This window comes from Anomaloglossus baeobatrachus, chromosome 7 (genome assembly GCF_048569485.1).
Source record: "Anomaloglossus baeobatrachus isolate aAnoBae1 chromosome 7, aAnoBae1.hap1, whole genome shotgun sequence".
NCBI classification, from domain to species: Eukaryota; Metazoa; Chordata; class Amphibia; order Anura; family Aromobatidae; genus Anomaloglossus; species Anomaloglossus baeobatrachus.
Window position 1 is genome coordinate 15,155,035 of NC_134359.1, and position 25,170 is coordinate 15,180,204.

At 42.9% G+C, this 25,170-nt stretch overlaps 1 protein-coding gene across 13 annotated transcripts in view; it reads right to left on the reverse strand.

Annotated features, from left to right (window-relative positions):
• The window catches only part of TNS1 (tensin 1), a 483,060-nt gene that overhangs the window by 114,983 nt on the left and 342,907 nt on the right, over window positions 1-25,170 (reverse strand). For all 13 annotated transcript variants that reach the window (XM_075317053.1, XM_075317048.1, XM_075317047.1 and 10 more), the window contains 8 exons: window positions 16,485-16,534; window positions 13,023-13,194; window positions 12,872-12,922; window positions 8,405-8,527; window positions 8,212-8,276; window positions 3,926-4,009; window positions 2,750-2,862; window positions 918-978 (listed from right to left, as the gene is read on the reverse strand). In XM_075317053.1, the coding sequence (XP_075173168.1) occupies window positions 918-978; window positions 2,750-2,862; window positions 3,926-4,009; window positions 8,212-8,276; window positions 8,405-8,527; window positions 12,872-12,922; window positions 13,023-13,194; window positions 16,485-16,534 (719 nt within the window). The remainder of the gene's footprint in view (window positions 1-917; window positions 979-2,749; window positions 2,863-3,925; window positions 4,010-8,211; window positions 8,277-8,404; window positions 8,528-12,871; window positions 12,923-13,022; window positions 13,195-16,484; window positions 16,535-25,170) is intronic.

Consider the following 25,170-nt stretch of genomic DNA (forward strand, 5'->3'; position numbering starts at 1 on the left):
TCTACTGGCAGATTTCCCAAATGCTCATTCCTGAAGGCTTTGCCATGCAGACCTCTAGGAAAGCTGGGTAAAGCCTCAGAGGACGGTATTACGATGTAAGATTTTACCAACTTTCTCACCAAAGACGACTCAAAGAAAGTCGGAAAGAATGATTAAAGATAAATAAGGGACAGTCACTCCCTGGTGAGGCTTCTAGTAAAGGATCGGCTCCTTCATACAAGAGGCAAGAAGCGGCTAAAAAATATAAAGAGTCGTCATTGGGTCGATCCCAAGATCATCACGTGTCGCCCTCTAGTGGCAGAAAGGGACATGAACCGGTCGCCGGGAAAAAGGAAATGTTATCAATGTATTAGAAAAGTTTTAGAACTTTCTCATTTATTTTCTCCCCGATTCATTGTTGTACGAACCTTTTCCTTCTCCAGATGTTTTACCTAATTCATCATTTGCAACATTTCAAAATGCTGCTACATTGTTGCACAATTGTCCACCAGCCTCCACGGAAATCATCTATATACCTTTATTTTTAAGCTGTTAAAGACTAATGCACAATCATTTAAAGGCTCTAAAAAGGCAGAAAAAGGTAAAAGGAATGAAAATAAAAAGAACAACTTTGCTTTTGCAGAAAACTGATCTAACGGCTGCAGTCTTATAGCAGTTGTTTCCCATCCAGACCATAGCTAAACACTCTACACTGCAGACTCCTACAGCTTCACTGCACTGATACATTGCAACAAAGTATCAGGACAGGAGAGTCTTTGCTGCTGACACGCATCGCTCACAGAGTATTATATAGACCGATACATTGTACCAAACCCTCCCCTGGAGCTGGACTGGCGGACACACACACAGTTGTTAGTTGCACTTTGATCATGGAGGTTATGATGACGCGTTTAATAATTATTTCTGAAGAAGCTTACTATATTCCCGAGGTGTAGACCGGCTGCATGGCCTGATAGATCTTCAGAAACGGCCGACAGCCTAAGAAACAGAACAGATAATTAATAGAATTTATTTTTTAAGGATTTGTGAGCTTTTAGGCCATTCAGTGTTATCATAGGGAAAGTATCTAAATTACCGTCCACGTAAATATGTACATAACTGTCCTTATATAAATCAGATAGGAAAGTAACATTGATCCGGACGATGAGTTACAGCCACTCCGTCCCTATGCCAACACTGAACAACCATGACTTGAAGTGTTGTCATAGGGTCATAAAGGAGCTGGAGGCAGCAAGACCAACTTCAAGCTTTGATAAATCATCACGGTAATAATATAATCAGATATATAGCACCAGTGAGGATTAATTACTAAAACTTAGCTTTTATTTATGCTCTTTAAAATTCAATACAATTATAAAATACACTTAGGATCACCCTGCAGGTAGCCAAGGTGCATGTTCATATGTTATACTAAACAGCCCTTGGAACAACACCAATGGGGGAACAGTTATGTGTAATGCAGGTATCAGTTACTGTCATATATAGAGCATTATGGGGATATTGGACAAAGGTTCCGTTATCTCAATGCCAAACAATGGAGCATTTGGTGTTTGGACTTTGCAGGTCACACACCACTCTTTGACCCACTACATGATCTTTCATGCTTGGACCCCTGAGGAGTCACAAATAGTGACGAAACGCGTCGGGAGGCGGGAGGCATGTGGGACTACTTTTTGCAAGGACACAGGTTCAGATGTGGACCGTCCTTGTAAGGACGGGAGACAAGGGGGCTTAGGGCGAGCTATATCCAGCCTGGACCACAGGCCCCTCTGTGACCCCTCCAAAAGACGAACTGCCGTACCAAACGTCTGAAGATCCTCCAAATGGGTGAGATCTTTCTAAGTTTTATACCTTATTATGTGTAAGCGATCCCTGTAAAAGGGGATAGTGTATATCCTACTGTCTTTGAGGAGATAGTTCTCCATTGTTTGGCATTGAGATAACGGAACCTTTGTCCAATATCCCCATAATGCTCTATATATGACAGTAACTGATACCTGCATTACACATAACTGTTCCCCCATTGGTGTTGTTCCAAGGGCTGTTTAGTATAACATATGAACATGCACCTTGGCTACCTGCAGGGTGATCCTAAGTGTATTTTATAATTGTATTGAATTTTAAAGAGCATAAATAAAAGCTAAGTTTTAGTAATTAATCCTCACTGGTGCTATATATCCAATTGTATGTGAGTATTGTCCCCCAGAAACACCAACTGGTGATTTCTTGCTTTATTCTAATAATATAATCACTAACACTTATCACAATCACCAAAGACTTTTTAATATACAAAGTCCGGCTGTTCTCCAGCTACATCGTTATTGATATGAAGTAATGATACTGTATAATGTAACAATAATATAAAAAATGTCAGATCGATTATTACATCTAAAATTATTAAAATACTATTTTATTCTAAATAAATAATAAATTTTATTTTTAAAATAACAATCACATTGTATAATAGAATATAACATTATATTATTATTATGCAACCATATTTATTATATTTGTATTCCTATATTATGCAATGAAATGATATAATAATAACCACAATAATAATAATAATAATAATAATTCATATAGAATTATAATATAATGTTATATTCTATTATACAATGTGATTTTCTTATTTTAAAAAATAAAATATATTATTAAATATTATTCTTATTATTATTATTATTATAGTTACTATTATACAATGTATCACACAGTATTTTAGTCATGTGACCAGTTATCCATCGCTCACCTCCTTTGGACTCAAAGTTTGGGATCCCGTGCATGATGACGTGGTGCAGAAACAGTGGCTTGTTATTCATTTTAATGGCCCCGGACAGCAGACCACTGAAATAATGGATATATCTGCAGAGAAAGTATGGAAATGTGAAATTCGGACAAGAAGACCCCTATATACCAATTTGAGCTCTTGTATAAAGTGCAAAGCTCCTAGACCGTAGGATATAAAATGCCACCGATAGGGCTGACACCCCCAAAATGTCACTCAGAAGTCTAAAGTCACTGGTATCTGATAGACGCTGTGACATCACTAACCCCAGGAATTGATGCCAGGTGACATTACACATCTGGTATCATACCCATATATTACCCTGTTTGCCACCGCACCAAGGCAACGGGAAGAGCCGGGTAAAGTCCCAGGATTGTCGAATCTAATGGATGCGGCAATTCCAGCCGTCTGCTGGCTGATATTTTTAGGTTGGTGGGCTCCCAATGACGTGGGTCTCCCCAGCCTGAGAATACCAGCCAGCAGCTGTGCGGCTTGATCTTGTCTGGTATCAAAATTGGGGGGTACCGCACGCTGTTTTTTAAATTATTTATTGTACTGTACAATATAGAAGTGGCGGCTGTGATTGGTTGCAGTTATACAGCTGTCACTCAGCGTGTCTGACTGCAACCAATCACAGACGGGGGAGGGGGTGAATATGTATGAGCCTAATGAGCGGCCGGCTCGGGAAGATCAAAGAGCTGCCGCGTGAGCAGTGTGACAGCCGCCTGGTGATCGGTGAGTATGTAGCGCTTGTTTCTACCCCTTTGCCCCTGATTCTGTTCTCCATAGACTTTACATGGGGACCAGCATCTGGCCAGATACCCTGGACTGCATGTAACTCTACTTCCATTTTTTTGCGAAAGTCACACGGATGACACATGGACCGTATATGGAACGGAACGGATGCGGTTGTCACATGGATGCATCCATGAAAAAACAGGACTGCAAAAACGGAACAGTTATGTGAATGAGCCCTTATTGGATTTCTGTATGAATGGTGGACTCTCGCCCCCCGGTGGTGAGGTTTATATATTACACCGGATCTGGCGGATCTATTATTTGTGATTTATTTGGCGCCATATTTTTCCACAGCTTTTTACCATCCAGTACATGACAGGCAGAGGATTAGAATATACGGACCTTTTCTGGGACGGCTGACCAACGGGGAGAACCTTATCTTCATAAAACCGTCTCATGGCGAATCTGTCCAGGGCCTGATCGGCGCTGTGGAGCGAGACACAAGACATAAGGTCTGGTATAAAAAAGAGAACATATACAAACCATGCCAAACACAAAAGATTGGAAACCACCGGGATGAGCCTTAATATTGATACATTTCTCCCCCCATGTGGATGTCGGGGGGCTCAGATAAAACAGTGACACAGTCCAAAATCTATAAGGAGCCGATACATTCATATACACCAGGACTCAACAGCCGCAATCTCATTATAAACTGCCGAGCAGCGTCTAATGGCAGAAAACAATTCCTGTATTTATCTACGGCAACCTCAGTAACCCCTCCTGGCAGGTCTCACAGGCATGTGGAGAGCAAAGTGTAAGAGGGACTGACCCCGAACCGGGCGTGTGACACCCCAAAACCGACACAACCGAGATCAAAGACACAGCCAAATGTGTTTACTCAGAAAGACACAAAGACTCTGAGTGTGTAATATATAATCCAGAATATAGGAGATTAGTGCTGACATCTATCATCAGCTGCTTTCTATATCTCATTCTATATAGTGACATGGAGGATGCTGCTATAATCTATGTATCTCCTGTATATAATTATATATGTACAGCTGCTATAATCTATGTATCTCCTGTATATAATTATATATGTACAACCGGTATAACCTGGGCATCTCCTGTATATAATTATATATGTACAGCTGGTATAACCCGGGCATCTCCTGTATATAATTATATATGTACAGCCGGTATAACCTGGGCATCTCCTGTATATAATTATATATGTACAGCCGGTATAACCTGGGCATCTCCTGTATATAATTATATATGTACAGCTGGTATAACCTGGGCATCTCCTGTATATAATTATATATGTACAGCTGCTATAATCTATGTATCTCCTGTATATAATTATATATGTACAGCCGGTATAACCTGGGCATCTCCTGTATATAATTATATATGTACAGCCGGTATAACCTGGGCATCTCCTGTATATAATTATATATGTACAGCCGCTATAACCTGGGCATCTCCTGTATATAATTATATATGTACAGCTGGTATAACCTGGGCATCTCCTGTATATAATTATATATGTACAGCCGGTATAACCTGGGCATCTCCTGTATATAATTATATATGTACAGCCGCTATAACCTGGGCATCTCCTGTATATAATTATATATGTATAGCTGGTATAACCTGGGTATCTCCTGTATATAATTATATATGTACAGCTGGTATAACCTGGGCATCTCCTGTATATAATAATATATGTACAGCCGGTATAACCTGGGCATCTCCTGTATATAATTATATATGTACAGCCGGTATAACCTGGGCATCTCCTGTATATAATTATATATGTACAGCCGCTATAACCTGGGCATCTCCTGTATATAATTATATATGTACAACCGGTATAACCTGGACATCTCCTGTATATAATTATATATGTACAGCTGGTATAACCTGGGCATCTCCTGTATATAATTATATATGTACAACCGGTATAACCTGGACATCTCCTGTATATAATTATATATGTACAGCTGGTATAATCTATGTATCTCCTGTATATAATTATATATGTACAACCGGTATAACCTGGGCATCTCCTGTATATAATTATATATGTACAGCCGGTATAACCTGGGCATCTCCTGTATATAATTATATATGTACAGCCGGTATAACCTGGGCATCTCCTGTATATAATGATATATGTACAGCTGCTATAATCTATGTATCTCCTGTATATAATTATATATGTACAGCTGCTATAATCTATGTATCTCCTGTATATAATTATATATGTACAACCGGTATAACCTGGGCATCTCCTGTATATAATTATATATGTACAGCCGGTATAACCTGGGCATCTCCTGTATATAATTATATATGTACAGCCGGTATAACCTGGGCATCTCCTGTATATAATTATATATGTACAGCCGGTATAACCTGGGCATCTCCTGTATATAATTATATATGTACAGCCGGTATAACCTGGGCATCTCCTGTATAAAATTATATATGTATAGCTGGTATAACCTGGGTATCTCCTGTATATAATTATATATGTACAGCTGGTATAACCTGGGCATCTCCTGTATATAATTATATATGTACAGCTGGTATAACCTGGGCATCTCCTGTATATAATTATATATGTACAACCGGTATAACCTGGGCATCTCCTGTATATAATTATATATGTACAGCCGGTATAACCTGGGCATCTCCTGTATATAATGATATATGTACAGCTGCTATAATCTATGTATCTCCTGTATATAATTATATATGTACAGCTGCTATAATCTATGTATCTCCTGTATATAATTATATATGTACAACCGGTATAACCTGGGCATCTCCTGTATATAATTATATATGTACAGCCGGTATAACCTGGGCATCTCCTGTATATAATTATATATGTACAGCCGGTATAACCCGGGCATCTCCTGTATGTAATTATATATGTACAGCTGGTATAACCTAGGCATCTCGTGTATATAATGATATATGTACAGCCGGTATAACCTGGGCATCTCCTGTATATAATTCTATATGTACAGCCACTATAACCTGGACATCTCCTGTATATAATTATATATGTACAGCCGGTATAACCTGGACATCTCCTGTATATAATTATATATGTACAGCCGGTATAACCTGGGAATCTCCTGTATATAATTATATATGTACAGCCGGTATAACCTGGGTATCTCCTGTATATAATTATATATGTACAGCTGGTATAACCCGGGCATCTCCTGTATATAATTATATATGTACAGCCGGTATAACCTGGGTATCTCCTGTATATAATTATATTTGTACAGCTGGTATAACCTGGGCATCTCCTGTATATAATTATATATGTACAGCCGGTATAACCCGGGCATCTCCTGTATATAATTATATATGTACAGCTGGTATAACCTGGGCATCTCCTGTATATAATTATATATGTACAGCCGGTATAACCCGGGCATCTCCTGTATATAATTATATATGTACAGCTGGTATAACCCGGGCATCTCCTGTATATAATTATATATGTACAGCTGGTATAACCTGGGCATCTCCTGTATATAATTATATATGTACAGCTGGTATAACCCGGGCATCTCCTGTATATAATTATATATGTACAGCTGGTATAACCCGGGCATCTCCGGTATATAATTATATATGTACAGCTTGTATAACCTGGGCATCTCCTGTATATAATTATATATGTACAGCCGGTATAACCCGGGCATCTCCTGTATATAATTATATATGTACAGCCGGTATAACCTGGGTATCTCCTGTATATAATTATATATGTACAGCCGGTATAACCTGGACATCTCCTGTATATAATTATATATGTACAGCTGGTATAACCCGGGCATCTCCGGTATATAATTATATATGTACAGCTTGTATAACCTGGGCATCTCCTGTATATAATTATATATGTACAGCCGGTATAACCCGGGCATCTCCTGTATATAATTATATATGTACAGCCGGTATAACCTGGGTATCTCCTGTATATAATTATATATGTACAGATGGTATAACCTGGGCATCTCCTGTATATAATTATATATGTACAGCTGGTATAACCCGGGCATCTCCTGTATATAATTATATATGTACAGCCGGTATAACCCGGGCATCTCCTGTATATAATTATATATGTACAGCCGGTATAACCTGGGTATCTCCTGTATATAATTATATATGTACAGCTGGTATAACCTTGGCATCTCCTGTATATAATTATATATGTACAGCCGGTATAACCTGGGCATCTCCTGTATATAATTATATATGTACAGCCGGTATAACCTGGGCATCTCCTGTATATAATTATATATGTACAGCCGGTATAACCTGGGCATCTCCTGTATATAATGATATATGTACAGCCGGTATAACCTGGACATCTCCTGTATATAATTATATATGTACAGCCGGTATAACCTGGGTATCTCCTGTATATAATTATATATGTACAGCTGGTATAACCTGGGTATCTCCTGTATATAATTATATATGTACAGCCGGTATAACCTGGGCATCTCCTGTATATAATTATATATGTACAACCGGTATAACCTGGGCATCTCCTGTATATAATTATATATGTACAGCTGGTATAACCTGGGTATTTCCAGTATATAATTATATATGTACCGATGGTATAAGCTGAGCATGCATACCTGGCAGATATATTGCTGTAGTGCATGTATGCTGCAATAACCACACCAGTGCGTCCGCGGTTCCCCTAAAATAAAACAGAACCATTAGGGTCACTAACACTTGTGAGCACAGACAGTAGTGAGAGCAGATCTGCCGTCCATTGGGGTCCGCAGGCAGACGGGACCCCTGCTCGGAGCCGCAGCCACCACTTACTTTATTGTGGATGACCACCACGTTGTGGGGGTCTGCGTTCAGCCAGGTGTCCATCGCTTTGCAGATGCTGCAGACCTTCTCCAGTGCTGGAGCGTGCACGTCCGGCCACCCAAAATCCAACACCTGACGACCGAAATCAAGAGCGGTAGAGAAATTAGATTTGCCAACATAGCTATGAGGATGCAAACACCAATCGGCTAAGAAAGCACTGGCTGATAACTGAGAACAATAGATAGCCTTTACTAGCATACCAGGTGGATAGACGCCAGGCTCGAGTTTTAGGGTCATTTGGATTGTTGTCTAATATATTTAATAAACCGTTTCCGCGTCACCCTCATCTCCGTATAATGCGTGGTATTACAGCGCAGCTTCATTGCAGTAAATGGAGGTTAGGTGCAGTACCACACACAACCTGTGGACAGGGGAAGCGCTGTGTATGAGGATAGCAGCTATGCTTCCGGTAATATTGAGTCTTTATAATACAGAGCAGGGTCCTCTGTGACTCGGCTCTGATGTCCTCCAGGTCTGCAGAGGAAATGGCTCCTCATTAGCAGCTCCTTAATCAGAAGTAATGACAATCCTTCCTCGCCTGTACGTCAGAGCTGGGGACATACGCCGGCCTCACATCCCGCTCAGACCCTGCACATCTCCGCACCTCGGCCGTTACCTCCAGGGTTCAGTGCTCCTCTGGGTGCAGAAATGTATAAATATATCATCCGTCCGAAGAGTGGTGGCATGTTCATGTGAGGTCAACTAAATGGTGTGCAGTGCTAACCCATCATACCCTCCATCATCCTCTGGAAGCCAATATAACCACCACCGGCCTCTGCAAGTCAACATGCCCCCACCCAGCCAACAGGACCACCACCGGCCTCTGCAACAAAACATTACACCCACCAGCTTCTACAACCCAACAATACCCCCACCAGCTTCTACAATCCAACATTACCCCCACCAACTTCTATAACCCAACATTACCCCTACCAGCTTCTATAACCCAACAATACCCCCACCAGCTTCTACAATCCAACATTACCCCCACCAGCTTCTACAAGCCAACATTCCCCCACCAGCTTCTATAACCCAACATTACCCCAACCAGCGTCTACACAAGCTAACATTACCCCCACCAGCTTCTACAACCCATCATTACCCCCACCAGCTTCTACAAGCCAGCATTATCCACACCATCTTCTACAAGCCAGCATTATCCCCACCATCTTCTACAAGCCAGCATTATCCCCACCATCTTCTACAAGCCAACATTACCCCCACCAGCTTCTACAACCCAACATTACCCCCACCAGCTTCTACAAGCCAACATTACCCCCACGAGCTTCTACAACCCAACAATACCCCAAACAGCGTCTACACAAGCCAACATTACCCCCACCAGCTTCTATAAGCCAACATTACCCCCACCAGCTTCTACAAGCCAACATTACCCCCACCAGCTTCTACAAGCCAACATTACCCCCACGAGCTTCTACAACCCAACATTACCCCAAAAAGCGTCTACACAAGCCAACATTACCCCCACCAGCTTCTACAAGCCAACATTACCCCCACCAGCTTCTACAAGCCAACATTACCCCCACCAGCTTCTACAAGCCAACATTACCCCCACGAGCTTCTACAACCCAACATTATTCCCACCAGCTTCTACAAGCCAACATTACCTCAACAGCTTCTACAAGCCAACGTTACCCCCACCAGCTTCTACAAGCCAACATTACACCCATCAGCTTCTATAATCCAACATTACCCCCACCAGCTTTTAGAATCCAACATTACCCCCACCAGTCTACACAAGCCAACATTACCCCCACCAGCTTCTACAACCCAACATTACACCCACCAGCCTCTACAACTCAACATTACCACCACCCGCTTTTACAGTCCAACAACAATACCCCCACCAGCTTCTGCAAGCCAACATTACCCCCACCAGCTTCTACAACCCAACATTACCCCAACCAGCATCTACAAGCCAACATTACCCCCACCAGCTTCTACAATCCAACATTACCCCCACCAGCTTCTACAAGCCAACCTTACCCCCACGAGCGTCTACAACCCAACATTACCCCAACCAGCGTCTACAAGCCAATATTACCCCCACCAGCTTCTACAAGCCAACATTACCTCAACAGCTTCTACAAGCCAACATTACCCCCACCAGTTTCTACAAGCCAACATTACACCCATCAACTTCTATAATCCAACATTACCCCCACCAGCCTCTACAACTAAACATTACCCCATCAGCTTCTAATAGACATTACCCCCATCAGCTTCTACAACCCAACAATAACCCAATCAGCTTTTACAATCCAACATTACCCCCACCAGTCTACACAAGCCAACATTACCTCCACCAGCTTCTACAAGACAACATTGCCCCCATCAGCGTCTATACGCCAACAATATCTCCACCACCTTCTACAACCCAACATTACCCCCATCAGCTTCTATAATCCAACATTACCCACACCAGCTTCTAATAGACAACATTACCCCATCAGCTTCTACAACCCAACATTACCCCCACCAGCGTCTGCAAGCCAACATTATCTCCAACAGCTTCTACAACCAACATTACCTCCACCAGCCTCTACAACCTAACATTACCCTCACCCGCTTCGCTTCTACAAGCCAACATTACCCCCACCCGCTTCTACAAGCCAACATTACTCCCACCAGCTTCTACAAGCCAACATTACCCCCACCAGCTTCTACAAGCCAACATTACCCCCACCAGCTTCTACAAGCCAACATTACCCTCACCAGCCTCTACAACCCAACATTACTCCCACCAGCTTCTACAACACAACATTACCCATACCAGCTTCTACAACCCAACATTACCCCCACATGCTTCTACAAGCCAACATTACCCCCACCAGCTTCTACAAGCCAACATTACCCCCACCAGCTTCTACAAGCCAACATTACCCCCACCAGCTTCTACAAGCCAACATTACCCCCACCAGCTTCTACAAGCCAACATTACCCTCACCAACCTCTACAACCCAACATTACCCCCACCAGCTTCAACAACACAACATTACCCATACCAGCTTCTACAACCCAACATTACCCCACCAGCTTCTACAAGAAAAAGTCACCACAACCAGCCTACACAAGTCACCACAACATCCGTTAGCCTTCACATGTCAACTTGACCACCACCAACCTCTGCAAGCCAACACTAACTCCACCAGCCTCTAAAAGTTAATATACTTGCCAACATGACCACCCCCAGTCTCTCCATTCTTTCAACAACCAGACACAGTCTATCCATACTACAATCCAACATGACCACCTCCAACCTCTACAAGCCAATAAGAACTTTAATAGCCTCTAGTGTCACAGAGGAGAACCACCAGCCTCTACAAGTCAACATGACCCCTTCCGGCTGTTCATTATGAACACCACCAACCTCTGCAAGTCAGTATGACCAGCACCAGCCTCTAAAAGCCAATAAACTAACAGCAACCACAAGACCATCAACAGCCTCTACAAGACTACATGACCTCTACAAGCCGGCTACATGATCACAGCCTCCAATAGTCTATTGTGTAAGCCAAGGAAACTCTACCAAGATATCACAATCTGTCTCTATTACAAGCCAATATGACCTCCACTAGCATTGATACTAAGCCACCACAACCCAGGGGGGGTTGGATATGGTGACCCTGGAGGACTCTTCCAGCTCTAACATTCTATTATATCTATGATATGATAACCCTCAGTAGGAATTCACCAACAGAATCCAAGCCTCTACCAGTCTTCTATAAGCCAACATGGCCTCCACCAATCTTCTATAAGCCAACATGGCCTCCACCAATCTTCTATAAGCCAACATGGCCTCCACCAATCTTCTATAAGCCAACATGGCCTCCACCAATCTTCTATAAGCCAACATGGCCTCCACCAGTCTTCTATAAGCCAACATGGCCTCCACCAGTCTTCTATAAGCCAACATGGCCTCCACCAGTCTTCTATAAGCCAACATGGCCTCCACCAATCTTCTTCATGATCACAGTCGACACCTAGTTATTATATAAACCAACATGAGGTCCAATAGCCAGCCACCTATGTCAAGTACAAGCCAATATGACTTCCCATATTCTCGTGTCCTCCAGCTTTATTGTAGCTTTATAGGCTAATGTGCCTTTCAACACGTTAAGATAACATTGCTTCTACATGCGACCAGTAAACATTGGTGCAACAAAAACTCCACCAGCCTTGAAGCCAAGCAACCACAGCCTCTATATATTTATAATATGACCCAACCTGACCCCTAGCCAACATGATCCTCCACAAGCTGTAAATGAAGCCACCATGACCTCTACTTGCTGGAACATTGAGTCAGTGTGACGTCTACCTGCTACTGAGATGACCTGGCCCAACCTCCATCAATAAGCTTCCTAATAACTACATGTCCTCAAGTTTCCTTCGCACCTTTGAATGTAACTTGGTGATGTCATGTCGTCTCTCAGACAAATTGAAGATCTGAAACAGAAGAAGACATTGGTAACAAATTATTACGTCACATTGTGTAGGAGAGTGACAGAGGACTGACATTAGTGGTAATGTCTTCAGAGGGACTCACCAAGTAGTTGTCCCCATGTTTGGACTTCAGCATGTGTGCCACCTCCTTCAGGTTTCGGCAGAAGTTGGCTTCTTCTGTCCCTGTAGAGAAGGTGACGGAGATGATCCGTTCTGTGATGTAGGTGAGATCCAACTCACAGCTGTCCTCCATTGTGTGCATCAAGCTGAAGCTCCTGTGAGAAGAAGACGTTCTGATGAGGAACCTCCAGAAGCCATAGGAGATGGTGAATCTAGAGGACCTCGGCTTCTCTATGTGGAGATTGACACTACCACATTGTTATCATATTTCCTTGCAATCCAGATATTGTTTGTGACCACTGGAAAAAGACATGTTCTACAAAACAACAAGAGCTGGCGTGATGCGGAGTCATGTGGAAGCTGCAGCTAAATGGGCTTCTTCTCTCCCGAGTTCTGGTCGTTCTCAGGAAATTTCTATGCTGGATTTTACTGTGTCACATGTGATGCGAGGTATGTGAGCGGCCTCACCCTATGTTCTAGGAGATTGGGGTAAGGCAGAAAGCAGCTGTCTGTGTGAGAGGGCACGACACCCCCAACTGCGCTCTATTCCTATCTGAGGACACTCTGCCAATGAGGGGCCATGATGTTGAAAATCAGAGGAGCACGGAGAAGAGCTGAGAAGCTGGAGACCTAACGGAAGAATGGATCCGAGAAAGTGCAACAAGGGAAGACCGGACAAACATCGCAGAAAGACAGAAACGTAGAAAGATACACTGACAGACAGAAACGTAGAAAGATACACTGACAGACAGAAACGTAGAAAGATACACTGACAGAAACGTAGAAAGATACACAGACAGACAGAAACATGGATAGATACACAGACAGACAGAAACATAGAAAGATACACAGACAGAAACGTAGAAAGATACACAAAGACAGAAACGTATAAAGATACACAGACAGAAACGTAGAAAGATACACAGAGACAGAAACGTAGAAAGATACACAGACAGACAGAAACGTAGAAAGATACACAGACAGACAGAAACATAGAAAGATACACAGACAGAAACGTAGAAAGATACACAAAGACAGAAACGTAGAAAGATACACAGACAGAAACGTAGAAAGATACACAGAGACAGAAACGTAGAAAGATACACTGACAGACAGAAACGAAGAAAGATACACTGACAGAAACGTAGAAAGATTCACAGAGACAGAAACATGGAAAGATACACAGACAGACAGAAACGTAGAAGGATACACTGACAGAAACGTAGAAAAATACACCGACAGAGAGAAACGTAGAAAGATACACAGAGACAGAAACGTAGAAAGATACACAGAGACAGAAACGTAGAAAGATACACAGACAGAAACGTAGAAAGATACACAGAGACAGAAACGTAGAAAGATACACAGAGACAGAAACGTAGAAAGATACACAGAGACAGAAACGTAGAAAGATACACAGACAGAAACGTAGAAAGATACACAGAGACAGAAACGTAGAAAGATACACAAAGACAGAAACGTAGAAAGATACACAAAGACAGAAACGTAGAAAGATACACAAAGACAGAAACGTAGAAAGATACACAGAGACAGAAACGTAGAAAGATACACAGAGACAGAAACGTAGAAAGATACACAGAGACAGAAACGTAGAAAGATTCACAGAGACAGAAACATGGAAAGATACACAGACAGACAGAAACGTAGAAGGATACACTGACAGAAACGTAGAAAAATACACCGACAGAGAGAAACGTAGAAAGATACACAGAGACAGAAACGTAGAAAGATACACAGACAGAAACGTAGAAAGATACACAGAGACAGAAACGTAGAAAGATACACTGACAGACAGAAACGAAGAAAGATACACTGACAGAAACGTAGAAAGATTCACAGAGACAGAAACATGGAAAGATACACAGACAGACAGAAACGTAGAAGGATACACTGACAGAAACGTAGAAAAATACACCGACAGAGAGAAACGTAGAAAGATACACAGAGACAGAAACGTAGAAAGATACACAGAGACAGAAACGTAGAAAGATACACAGACAGAAACGTAGAAAGATACACAGAGACAGAAACGTAGAAAGATACACAGAGACAGAAACGTAGAAAGATACACAGAGACAGAAACGTAGAAAGATACACAGACAGAAACGTAGAAAGATACACAGAGACAGAAACGTAGAAAGATACACAAAGACAGAAACGTAGAAAGATACACAAAGACAGAAACGTAGAAAGATACACAAAGACAGAAACGTAGAAAGATACACAGAGACAGAAACGTAGAAAGATACACAGAGACAGAAACGTAGAAAGATACACAGAGACAGAAACGTAGAAAGATTCACAGAGACAGAAACATGGAAAGATACACAGACAGACAGAAACGTAGAAGGATACACTGACAGAAACGTAGAAAAATACACCGACAGAGAGAAACGTAGAAAGATACACAGAGACAGAAACGTAGAAAGATACACAGAGAAACGTAGAAAGATACACAGACAGACAGAAACATAGAAAGATACACAGACAGACAGAAACATAGAAAGATACACAGAGACAGAAACGTAGAAAGATACACTGACAGACAGAAACGTAGAAAGATACACAGACAGACAGAAACATAGAAAGATACACAGAGACAGAAACGTAGAAAGATACACCGACAGACAGAAACATAGAAAGATACACAGACAGACAGAAACATAGAAAGATACACAGAGACAGAAACGTAGAAAGATACACAGACAGACAGAAACATAGAAAGATACACAGACAGACAGAAATGTAGAAAGATACACCGACAGAAACATAGAAAGATACACAGACAGACAGAAACGTAGAAAGATACACTGACAGACAGAAACGTAGAAAGATACACTGACAGACAGAAACGTAGAAAGATACACTGACAGACAGAAACGTAGAAAGATACACCGACAGACAGAAACGTAGAAAGATACACTGACAGACAGAAACGTAGAAAGATACACTGACAGACAGAAACGTAGAAAGATACACCGACAGACAGAAACGTAGAAAGATACACCGACAGACAGAAACGTAGAAAGATACACCGACAGATTTATTAGAAGCCATTTTTCAGTATTTTGTAAATAATATTCTTCAACCAAATTAAATCAAACTTTAACGAAAACTAAACTGTGTATCACAAAATTGATTCCAATCACTTGAGATTTCGGGCCCCCACATAAGATCGGAGCCCTCACTCATTTCTGAACAGATTTATAATGTGCAGCTCTTATTATTACCCCCGATACATTGTACATGTACCTGTGAACTGTACATGGCTGTGGAATATGTTGGCGCTATATAAATCGAGGTCATTATTATCATAATAGATTACTGCCTTCATTTGGGGGGGGGGCTCTTACTTTTCGGTCTCCATAACTTACACAGTCCTGATTTCTGTGGTTAACAACATATAAGTGAGTGTGAGCCTCACCTGGATGGTCTGCGGCGGGACTGGCTACTTCTGGAGGACTTGGTGGAGCCCTGCGGAGAACACAGAGGGTTCAGGTGATTAGATGACACGTGAGACCCCGGGGGTGATACACAGAGGACAGGCTGACAACTCATTATACACGCAGGAAATTGCACAGACCGCATGTAATCTAATAGAGAGAAAAGGAGCGAAAGAGAGAGGGAGAAAGAGGAGAGTGAGAGTGTAAAATAGAGGGAGAAAGCGAGAAAAAGAAAAAAAGAGAGAGAGAATATGAGCAAGAGAAAGAGAAAGAAAAAAAGAGAGAGAGAGAAAGAAAGAAAGATAGAAGAGAGAGTGAGAGAGCGTAAGATAGAGGGAGAAAGAAAAAGAAAAAAAGAGAGAGAGAGAAAGACTATGAGCAAGAGAAAGAAAGAGAAAAAGAGAGAAGGAGCAAGAGAAATAAAGCGAGAGAGAAAAAGAAAAAGAAAGTGAGAGAAAGAAAGACAGAGAGAAAAAAAGAGAAAAAAGACAGAGAAAAGAGAGAAAGTGAGAGTGAGAGAGCAAAAAAAGAGAGAAGGAAAGAGAAAAAAAGAGACAAAGTGAGAAAGAAAAAGAAAGAAAGAAGAGAGTGTAAGAGAGAGGGAGAAAGAGAAAGAAAAAAAAGAGAGAATATGAGAGAGAGAAAGAAAAAAGAGCATAAGAGAGAGAAAGAAAGAGAAAGAAAAAGAGAGAAGGAGCAAGAGAAAAAGAAAGAAAAAGAAAGAAAAAGAAAGCTAAAGAAAAAAAGAAAGCGAGAGAGAAAGAAAGAAAAAGAGTATAAGTGAGAGAAAGAAAGAGAAAGAAAAAGAGAAAGGAGCAAGAGAAAGAAAGAAAGAAAAAGAAAAAGCGAGAAAGAAAAACAGAGTAAGAGAAAGCAAGAGAGAAAGACAGAGAAAAAAAGAAAAAAGAGAAGGAAAGAGAAAAAAAAGAGAGACAAAGAGAGAGCTCTAGACCCGCACAGCTGTCATTTCCACAAAGACCACAAATATCACAGATTAGACATTTTGTAACAAGATTATTCGGCAATTCATCACCTCAATGTCCCAACACCCAGGATCTGCTAATGTGGCCGATCCAGTGACAGCGGGTAACCTCAGTGACAGCTCAGCTGATCGCGCTATTGCCTTCATTAGCTGCGTGGAGCTGACAGGAGCGGCGGTGTCTTCTGCTGCTCCGGTCACCTCCATGCAGCAGAGCTGGATGCGACGCTGGACCATCCTGGATTACGCCGGACATGGAGGGCTTTTTCGGGCTGATTAAATTGGTGATGAGGGTGTGTGTGTTTATTTACTGTAATTTACAGATTAATCATGGAAGGTGTCTCATAGACGCCTGACATGATTAATCTAGGATTTAGTGGCAGCTATGGGCTGCCAATAACTCCTTATTACCCCGATTTGCCAACGCACCAGGGCAAATCGGGAAGAGCCGGGTACAGTCCCAGAACTGTCGCATCTAATGGATGCGGCCATTCTGGGCGGCTGCTGACTGATATTGTTAGGCTGGGGGGCTCCCCACAATGTGGGGCTCCCAATCCTGAGAATACCAGCCTTCAGCTGTATGGCTTTATCTGGCTGGTATTAAAATTGGGGGGACCGCACACCGTTTTTTTAAAATTATTTAATTATTTCACTGCACAGTATAGACACGCCTACCGGCCGCTGTGATTGGGTGCAGTGAGACACCTGTCACTCAGCGTGGGGGGCGTGTCTCACTGCAACCAATCATAGGCGCCGGTGGGCAGGGAAAGCAGGGAATACGAAATTGTTTATTGAGCGGCCGGCTTTTTCACAATAGTAAAAGCCGCCGGAGCAGTGAGAAAGCCGTGCAGCGCCGCGCCGAGGTTCGGGGATCGGTGAGTATGAGAGAGGAGGGGAAAATGACCGACAGACTGTGAGAGAGGGACAGAGATAGTGACCAACTGACAGAGAGAGAATAGAGACCGAGAGGGAGAGACCGACTGACAGGGAATAGTGATTGACAGACATTGGGAGACATCGCTCGTTTCCAGTGTTTTAAGTCCCCTTTACACACTGAGACTTTGCTGCACAGCGGGAAACAAAGGACCAAAGAATGGTCCTGAACGATTTGTAGCGATCACAACTTCACAGCAGGGGCCAGGAGCTGATGTGTTTCACACACTGCAATGTCGCTGGGGAGGTCGCTGTAACGTCACAAAACCGGTGACGTTACAGCGATGTCGTTTGCGATGTTGCAGTGTGTAAAGCCACCTTTAGTGTGACACATTTAGCCAAGCTACAGTGATCCCACCACATAGACCACCATAGCAATATACATGATAGATAGATGCAGGTAGGTGGCTGATAACAGTTAGTCGTAGATGTCATGCAGCTGCACAGTAGACACTAGGGGTTATTGTCCGCCTCGGAGTGTATTTATCATTATGGACATAATATTAGAGCGTTTAGTGACTTTATCAGAGAATTCAGCTTTAAATCTTTGGCAAAGACACGAGAGGAAGTAAGAATAGATTACAGTGTAAACAAGTGCAGGCGCCGGCGAGTGTCAGATCCAGAGCCAAGAAACATTGCACCATGCGCAGGATCAGCTCTGACCAGAACACGAGGGAAAGGCTGGACTAGCAATTCCTGAACAGAATATTATTTGCCTTCCTGCCCCCGTCTGTGCGCTGCGGGGGGATCATCCATCATACACATTACAGGACAGGGGATAATTCTCATATCAAGGGTCCTCCCACCTTTCTACACTGTGGTTCAATTCCCTGTCATTTCAGGATCTCTGCTTGCTGTCTGTGAATGAAAACTGATTTGTGTTTCTACCTGTAGATTATAAAGCCCTGCTGTAATCCTTTATGAGCTGTTCCCTTTTGGTGCTGAACCTTATAGGTTTGGTGTTTCCTCCTGTTTTCTACAATGTATCAGAAAATGTAACGCTCTGCACTCCAGACTGATACATTGTAACGCTCTGCACTCCAGACTGATACATTGTAACGCTCTGCACTCCAGACTGATACATTGTAACGCTCTGCACTCCAGACTGATACATTGTAACGCTCTGCACTCCAGACTGATACATTGTAACGCTCTGCACTCCAGACTGATACATTGTAACGCTCTGCACTCCAGACTGATACATTGTAATGCTCTGCACTCCAGACTGATACATTGTACCGCTCTGCACTCCAGACTGATCCATTGTAATGCTCTGCACTCCAGACTGATACATTGTAACGCTCTGTACTCCAGAGTGATACATTGTAACGCTCTGCCCTCCAGACTGATACATTGTAACGCTCTGCACTCCAGACTGATACATTGTAACGCTCTGCACTCTAGACTGATACATTGTAACGCTCTGTACTCCAGAGTGATACATTGTAACACTCTGCACTCCAGACTGATACATTGTAACGCTCTGCACTCCAGACTGATACATTGTAACACTCTGCACTCCAGACTGATACATTGTAACGCTCTGCACTCCAGACTGATACATTGTAACGCTCTGCACTCTAGACTGATACATTGTAACGCTCTGTACTCCAGAGTGATACATTGTAACACTCTGCACTCCAGACTGATACATTGTAACGCTCTGCACTCCAGACTGATACATTGTAACGCTCTACACTCTAGACTGATACATTGTAACGCTCTGTACTCCAGAGTGATACATTGTAACACTCTGCACTCCAGACTGATACATTGTAACGCTCTGCACTCCAGACTGATACATTGTAACGCTCTGCACTCCAGACTGATACATTGTAACGCTCTGCACTCCAGACTGATACATTGTAACGCTCTGCACTCTAGACTGATACATTGTAACGCTCTGCACTCCAGACTGATACATTGTAACGCTCTGCACTCCAGACTGATACATTGTAACGCTCTGCACTCTAGACTGATACATTGTAACGCTCTGTACTCCAGAGTGATACATTGTAACACTCTGCACTCCAGACTGATACATTGTAACGCTCTGCACTCCAGACTGATACATTGTAACGCTCTGCACTCCAGACTGATACATTGTAACGCTCTGCACTCCAGACTGATACATTGTAACGCTCTGCACTCTAGACTGATACATTGTAACGCTCTGTACTCCAGAGTGATACATTGTAACACTCTGCACTCCAGACTGATACATTGTAACGCTCTGCACTCTAGACTGATACATTGTAACGCTCTGTACTCCAGAGTGATACATTGTAACACTCTGCACTCCAGACTGATACATTGTAACGCTCTGCACTCCAGACTGATACATTGTAACGCTCTGCACTCCAGACTGATACATTGTAACGCTCTGCACTCTAGACTGATACATTGTAACGCTCTGCACTCCAGACTGATACATTGTAACGCTCTGCACTCCAGACTGATACATTGTAACGCTCTGCACTCCAGACTGATACATTGTAACACTCTGCACTCCAGACTGATACATTGTAACGCTCTGCACTCCAGACTGATACATTGTAACGCTCTGCACTCCAGACTGATACATTGTAACGCTCTGCACTCCAGACTGATACATTGTAACACTCTGCACTCCAGACTGATACATTGTAACGCTCTGCACTCCAGACTGATACATTGTAACGCTCTGCACTCCAGACTGATACATTGTAACGCTCTGCACTCCAGACTGATACATTGTAACACTCTGCACTCCAGACTAATACATTGTAACGCTCTGCACTCTAGACTGATACATTGTAACACTCTGCACTCCAGACTGATACATTGTAACGTTCTGCACTCCAGACTGATACATTGTAACGCTCTGCACTCTAGACTGATACATTGTAACGCTCTGCACTCCAGACTGATACATTATAACGCTCTGCACTCCAGACTGATACATTGTAACGTTCTGCACTCCAGACTGATACATTGTAACGCTCTGCACTCTAGACTGATACATTGTAACGCTCTGCACTCCCGAGTGATACATTGTAACGCTCTGCACTCCAGAGTGATATATTGTAAAGCTCTGCACTCCAGACTGATACATTGTAACGCTCTGCACTCTGGACTGATACATTGTAACAAACTTCCAGAAGCTGGGAGATTTGTGTGGCTGTGATTTGCTCTCATGAATGTTATGAAGAAGAACTGGGAGATTTTTAGCCTCACGGTTTAAACACGAATGTTCTCATTTTCTGACAGCAGCAAAGATTTTTAGAAACGGCGAGGAATTGTCATATAACAAAATAGAGAACTCTTTATGATAATTTTAAATTTCCAGAAATCAGGACTAATTACAGCACCCCTTTAAATGATATTATGGAATATCCCTTTAAGTGCTTTCAGCCCAGACCTGCATTGTGTCCTTCATCAGATGAATGCATTCTGCTGGAGACTTACCTGAGAAAAGCTGAGAGTTCTCACCAGACGTTTCCACGACTTCATGTCGGCAAGTTCCGAAAATCGCCAAAATCCTAATTAACCCTTCGATGCAGTGTTGTCCTGTGCCCCCCACTGTCCACCGACCTTATGTCAGGGGTGCCATTATTATTGCAATTAATAGTAGGAGAGGAACGTTTGTGACTATAAGGAGAAGGGATCTTAAGGCGAGCAGCAGATCTCCTCCCTGCAATGTGCACTGCTCCCTGCAAAGGGTCAGGCTGTTATCAGCTGATGTGCACAGCAGCCCCATTAACACTTCGCTGCCCGGGCGTCACGGCTAGACATAGGAGCAGAGAAAAATCTTAGCTATTTTTTTAAATCAGCTGGAAAATGTGCTAGAAAATTCCAGATTCTTAAAGACTTTGTGTCATGTCAAAAGTTGTATTATGTTACTTTTTGATGTGTTTCTGGGAAAGCTGAAGGACAACCAATATATCCCCCATAATGGCTTCTACAGGGGCTGACACTCAGATTTTCTTAAAGGGGCTCTCTTGATACCTTAAGTATTGAACACGTCACCAATTTTCTAAGTAGATACATTTATGTCAATAGCAACTTAAGCGATATATCACCAGATGTTCGTAACAACCCATCCAATCCACACAGGTAAAGAGATCACACCATAGATCAACATAGATGTCCATAAATTTAGTGATTTGTAATAATGAGAAATAATAAGAGAAAAAAGTATTGTACACATGAATAAAGTGAGGTGAAAAAGTCACGGAAAGTCCAGACATCAACTGAAATCTATCAGTAGAAAGCAATTCTGACACTTAGTGAAAAATGATATCAACTGGTTCAACTGATGGAAGATAAAAAGGTCTCATTACCAAGGAGCCACACAAGAAACATCTCATGGTGGGTAAAACCAGTGAGCTGTCTCAAGACCTTCACAACCTTATTGTTGCAAAACAGGCTGATGGCATTGGTTGGAAAGAACATCGTTTCACCATAAACTGACCACAACCAGGTGCTCCCCGCCATATTTCAGACAAAGGAGTGAAAAGAATTATCAGAAGAGTTATCCAAGAGCCAAGAATCACCTGAGGATATCTACAGAAATACCTGGAATCAGTAGGTACAATTATTTCACAGATAACATAAGTAATGCACTCCCCCTCCATTGCCTGTATGCACGCTCCTCTATGCACGCTCCTGTATGCACGCTCCTGTATGCACGCTCCTGTATGCACGCTCACTATGCAAGACTCCATTAATGAACAGAAAGTAGGTTCAAGAGCATTTAAAATATACTCAACAACATGTAGACAAGTTTGAGAAATACTGGGAGAATATAGTCTGGTCAGATGAGACCAAAACTGAACTCTTTGGAGGCCATAATACACACTATGTCTGGAGGCCAAAAGGCAAAACACCAAAATACACCAACAGCAGTGAAGTGTGGAGGTGGGGACATCATGGTGTGCAGCTGTTTTTCAGCAGACGGCACTGGCAAACTTCGTATAACTGAAGTAAGGATGAATGGACAAATGTACTGAGACATTCCTGATAAACATCTGCTGCCATCTACCAGGAGGATGAAGATGAAACGAGGGAGGACATTTCACAAGACAATGATACCAAACACACGGCGAAGGAGACTACCAACTGGTGTCAGAGAAAGAAGATAAATCTGCTAGAATGGCCGAGCCGATCACCAGAGCTGAATCCAATAGAAAATGTCTGGAAGGAACTAAAGCTGAGAGGTCATAGAAGGAGCCGGGACCTGCAGGATGTGAGGAGTGTGTGCGGAAGAATGGGCCAAAATCCACCTGAGCAATGCAGGCGACTAGTGTCTCCATACAGGATGTGAGAGTGTGTGCGGAAGAATGGGCCAAAATCCACCTGAGCAATGCAGGCGACTAGTGTCTCCATACAGGATGTGAGGAGTGTGTGCAGAAGAATGGGCCAAAATCCACCTGAGCAATGCAGGTGACCAGTGTCTCCATACAGGATGTGAGGAGTGTGTGCGGAAGAATGGGCCAAAATCCACCTGAGCAATGCAGGTGACCAGTGTCTCCATACAGGATGTGAGGAGTGTGTGCGGAAGAATGGACCAAAATCCACCTGAGCAATGCAGGCGACTAGTGTCTCCATACAGGATGTGAGGAGTGTGTGTGCGGAGGAATGGACAAAATCCACCTGAGCAATGCAGACGACTAGTGTCTCCATATAGATGTGAGGAGTGTGTGCGGAAGAATGGACAAAATCCACCTGAGCAATGCAGACGACTAGTGTCTCCATACAGGATGTGAGGAGTGTGTGCGGAGGAATGGACCAAAATCCACCTGAGCAATGCAGGTGACTATTGTCTCTATACAGGATGTGAGGAGTGTGTGCAGAAGAATGGGCCAAAATCCACCTGAGCAATGCAGACGACTAGTGTCTCCATACAGGATGTGAGGAGTGTGTGTGGAAGAATGGACAAAATCCACCTGAGCAATGCAGGTGACTAGTGTCTCCATACAGGATGTGAGGAGTGTGTGCAGAAGAATGGACAAAATCCACCTGAGCAATGCAGGAGACTAGTGTCTCCATACAGGATGTGAGGAGTGTGTGTGCGGAAGAAGGGACCAAAATCCACCTGAGCAATGCAGGTGACTAGTGTCTCCATACAGGATGTGAGGAGTGTGTGCGGAAGAATGGGCAAAATCCACCTGAGCAATGCAGACGACTAGTGTCTCCATACAGGATGTGAGGAGTGTGTGCAGAAGAATGAACCAAAATCCACCTGAGCAATGCAGGCGACCAGTGTCTCCATACAGGATGTGAGGAGTGTGTGCGGAAGAATGGACCAAAATCCACCTGAGCAATGCAGACGACTAGTGTCTCCATACAGGATGTGAGGAGTGTGTGCGGAAGAATGGACTCAAAATCCAGCTGAGCAATGCAGGCGACTAGTGTCTCCATACAGGATGTGAGGAGTGTGTGCGGAAGAATGGACAAAATCCACCTGAGCAATGCAGACGACTAGTGTCTCCATACAGGATGTGAGGAGTGTGTGCGGAGGAATGGACCAAAATCCACCTGAGCAATGCAGGTGACTAGTGTCTCTATACGGGATGTGAGGAGTATGTGCAGAAGAATGGACCAAAATCCACCTGAGCAATGCAGACGACTAGTGTCTCCATACAGGATGTGAGGAGTGTGTGCGGAAGAAGGGACCAAAATCCACCTGAGCAATGCAGACGACTAGTGTCTCCATACAGGATGTGAGGAGTGTGTATGGAAGAATGGACCAAAATCCACCTGAGCAATGCAGG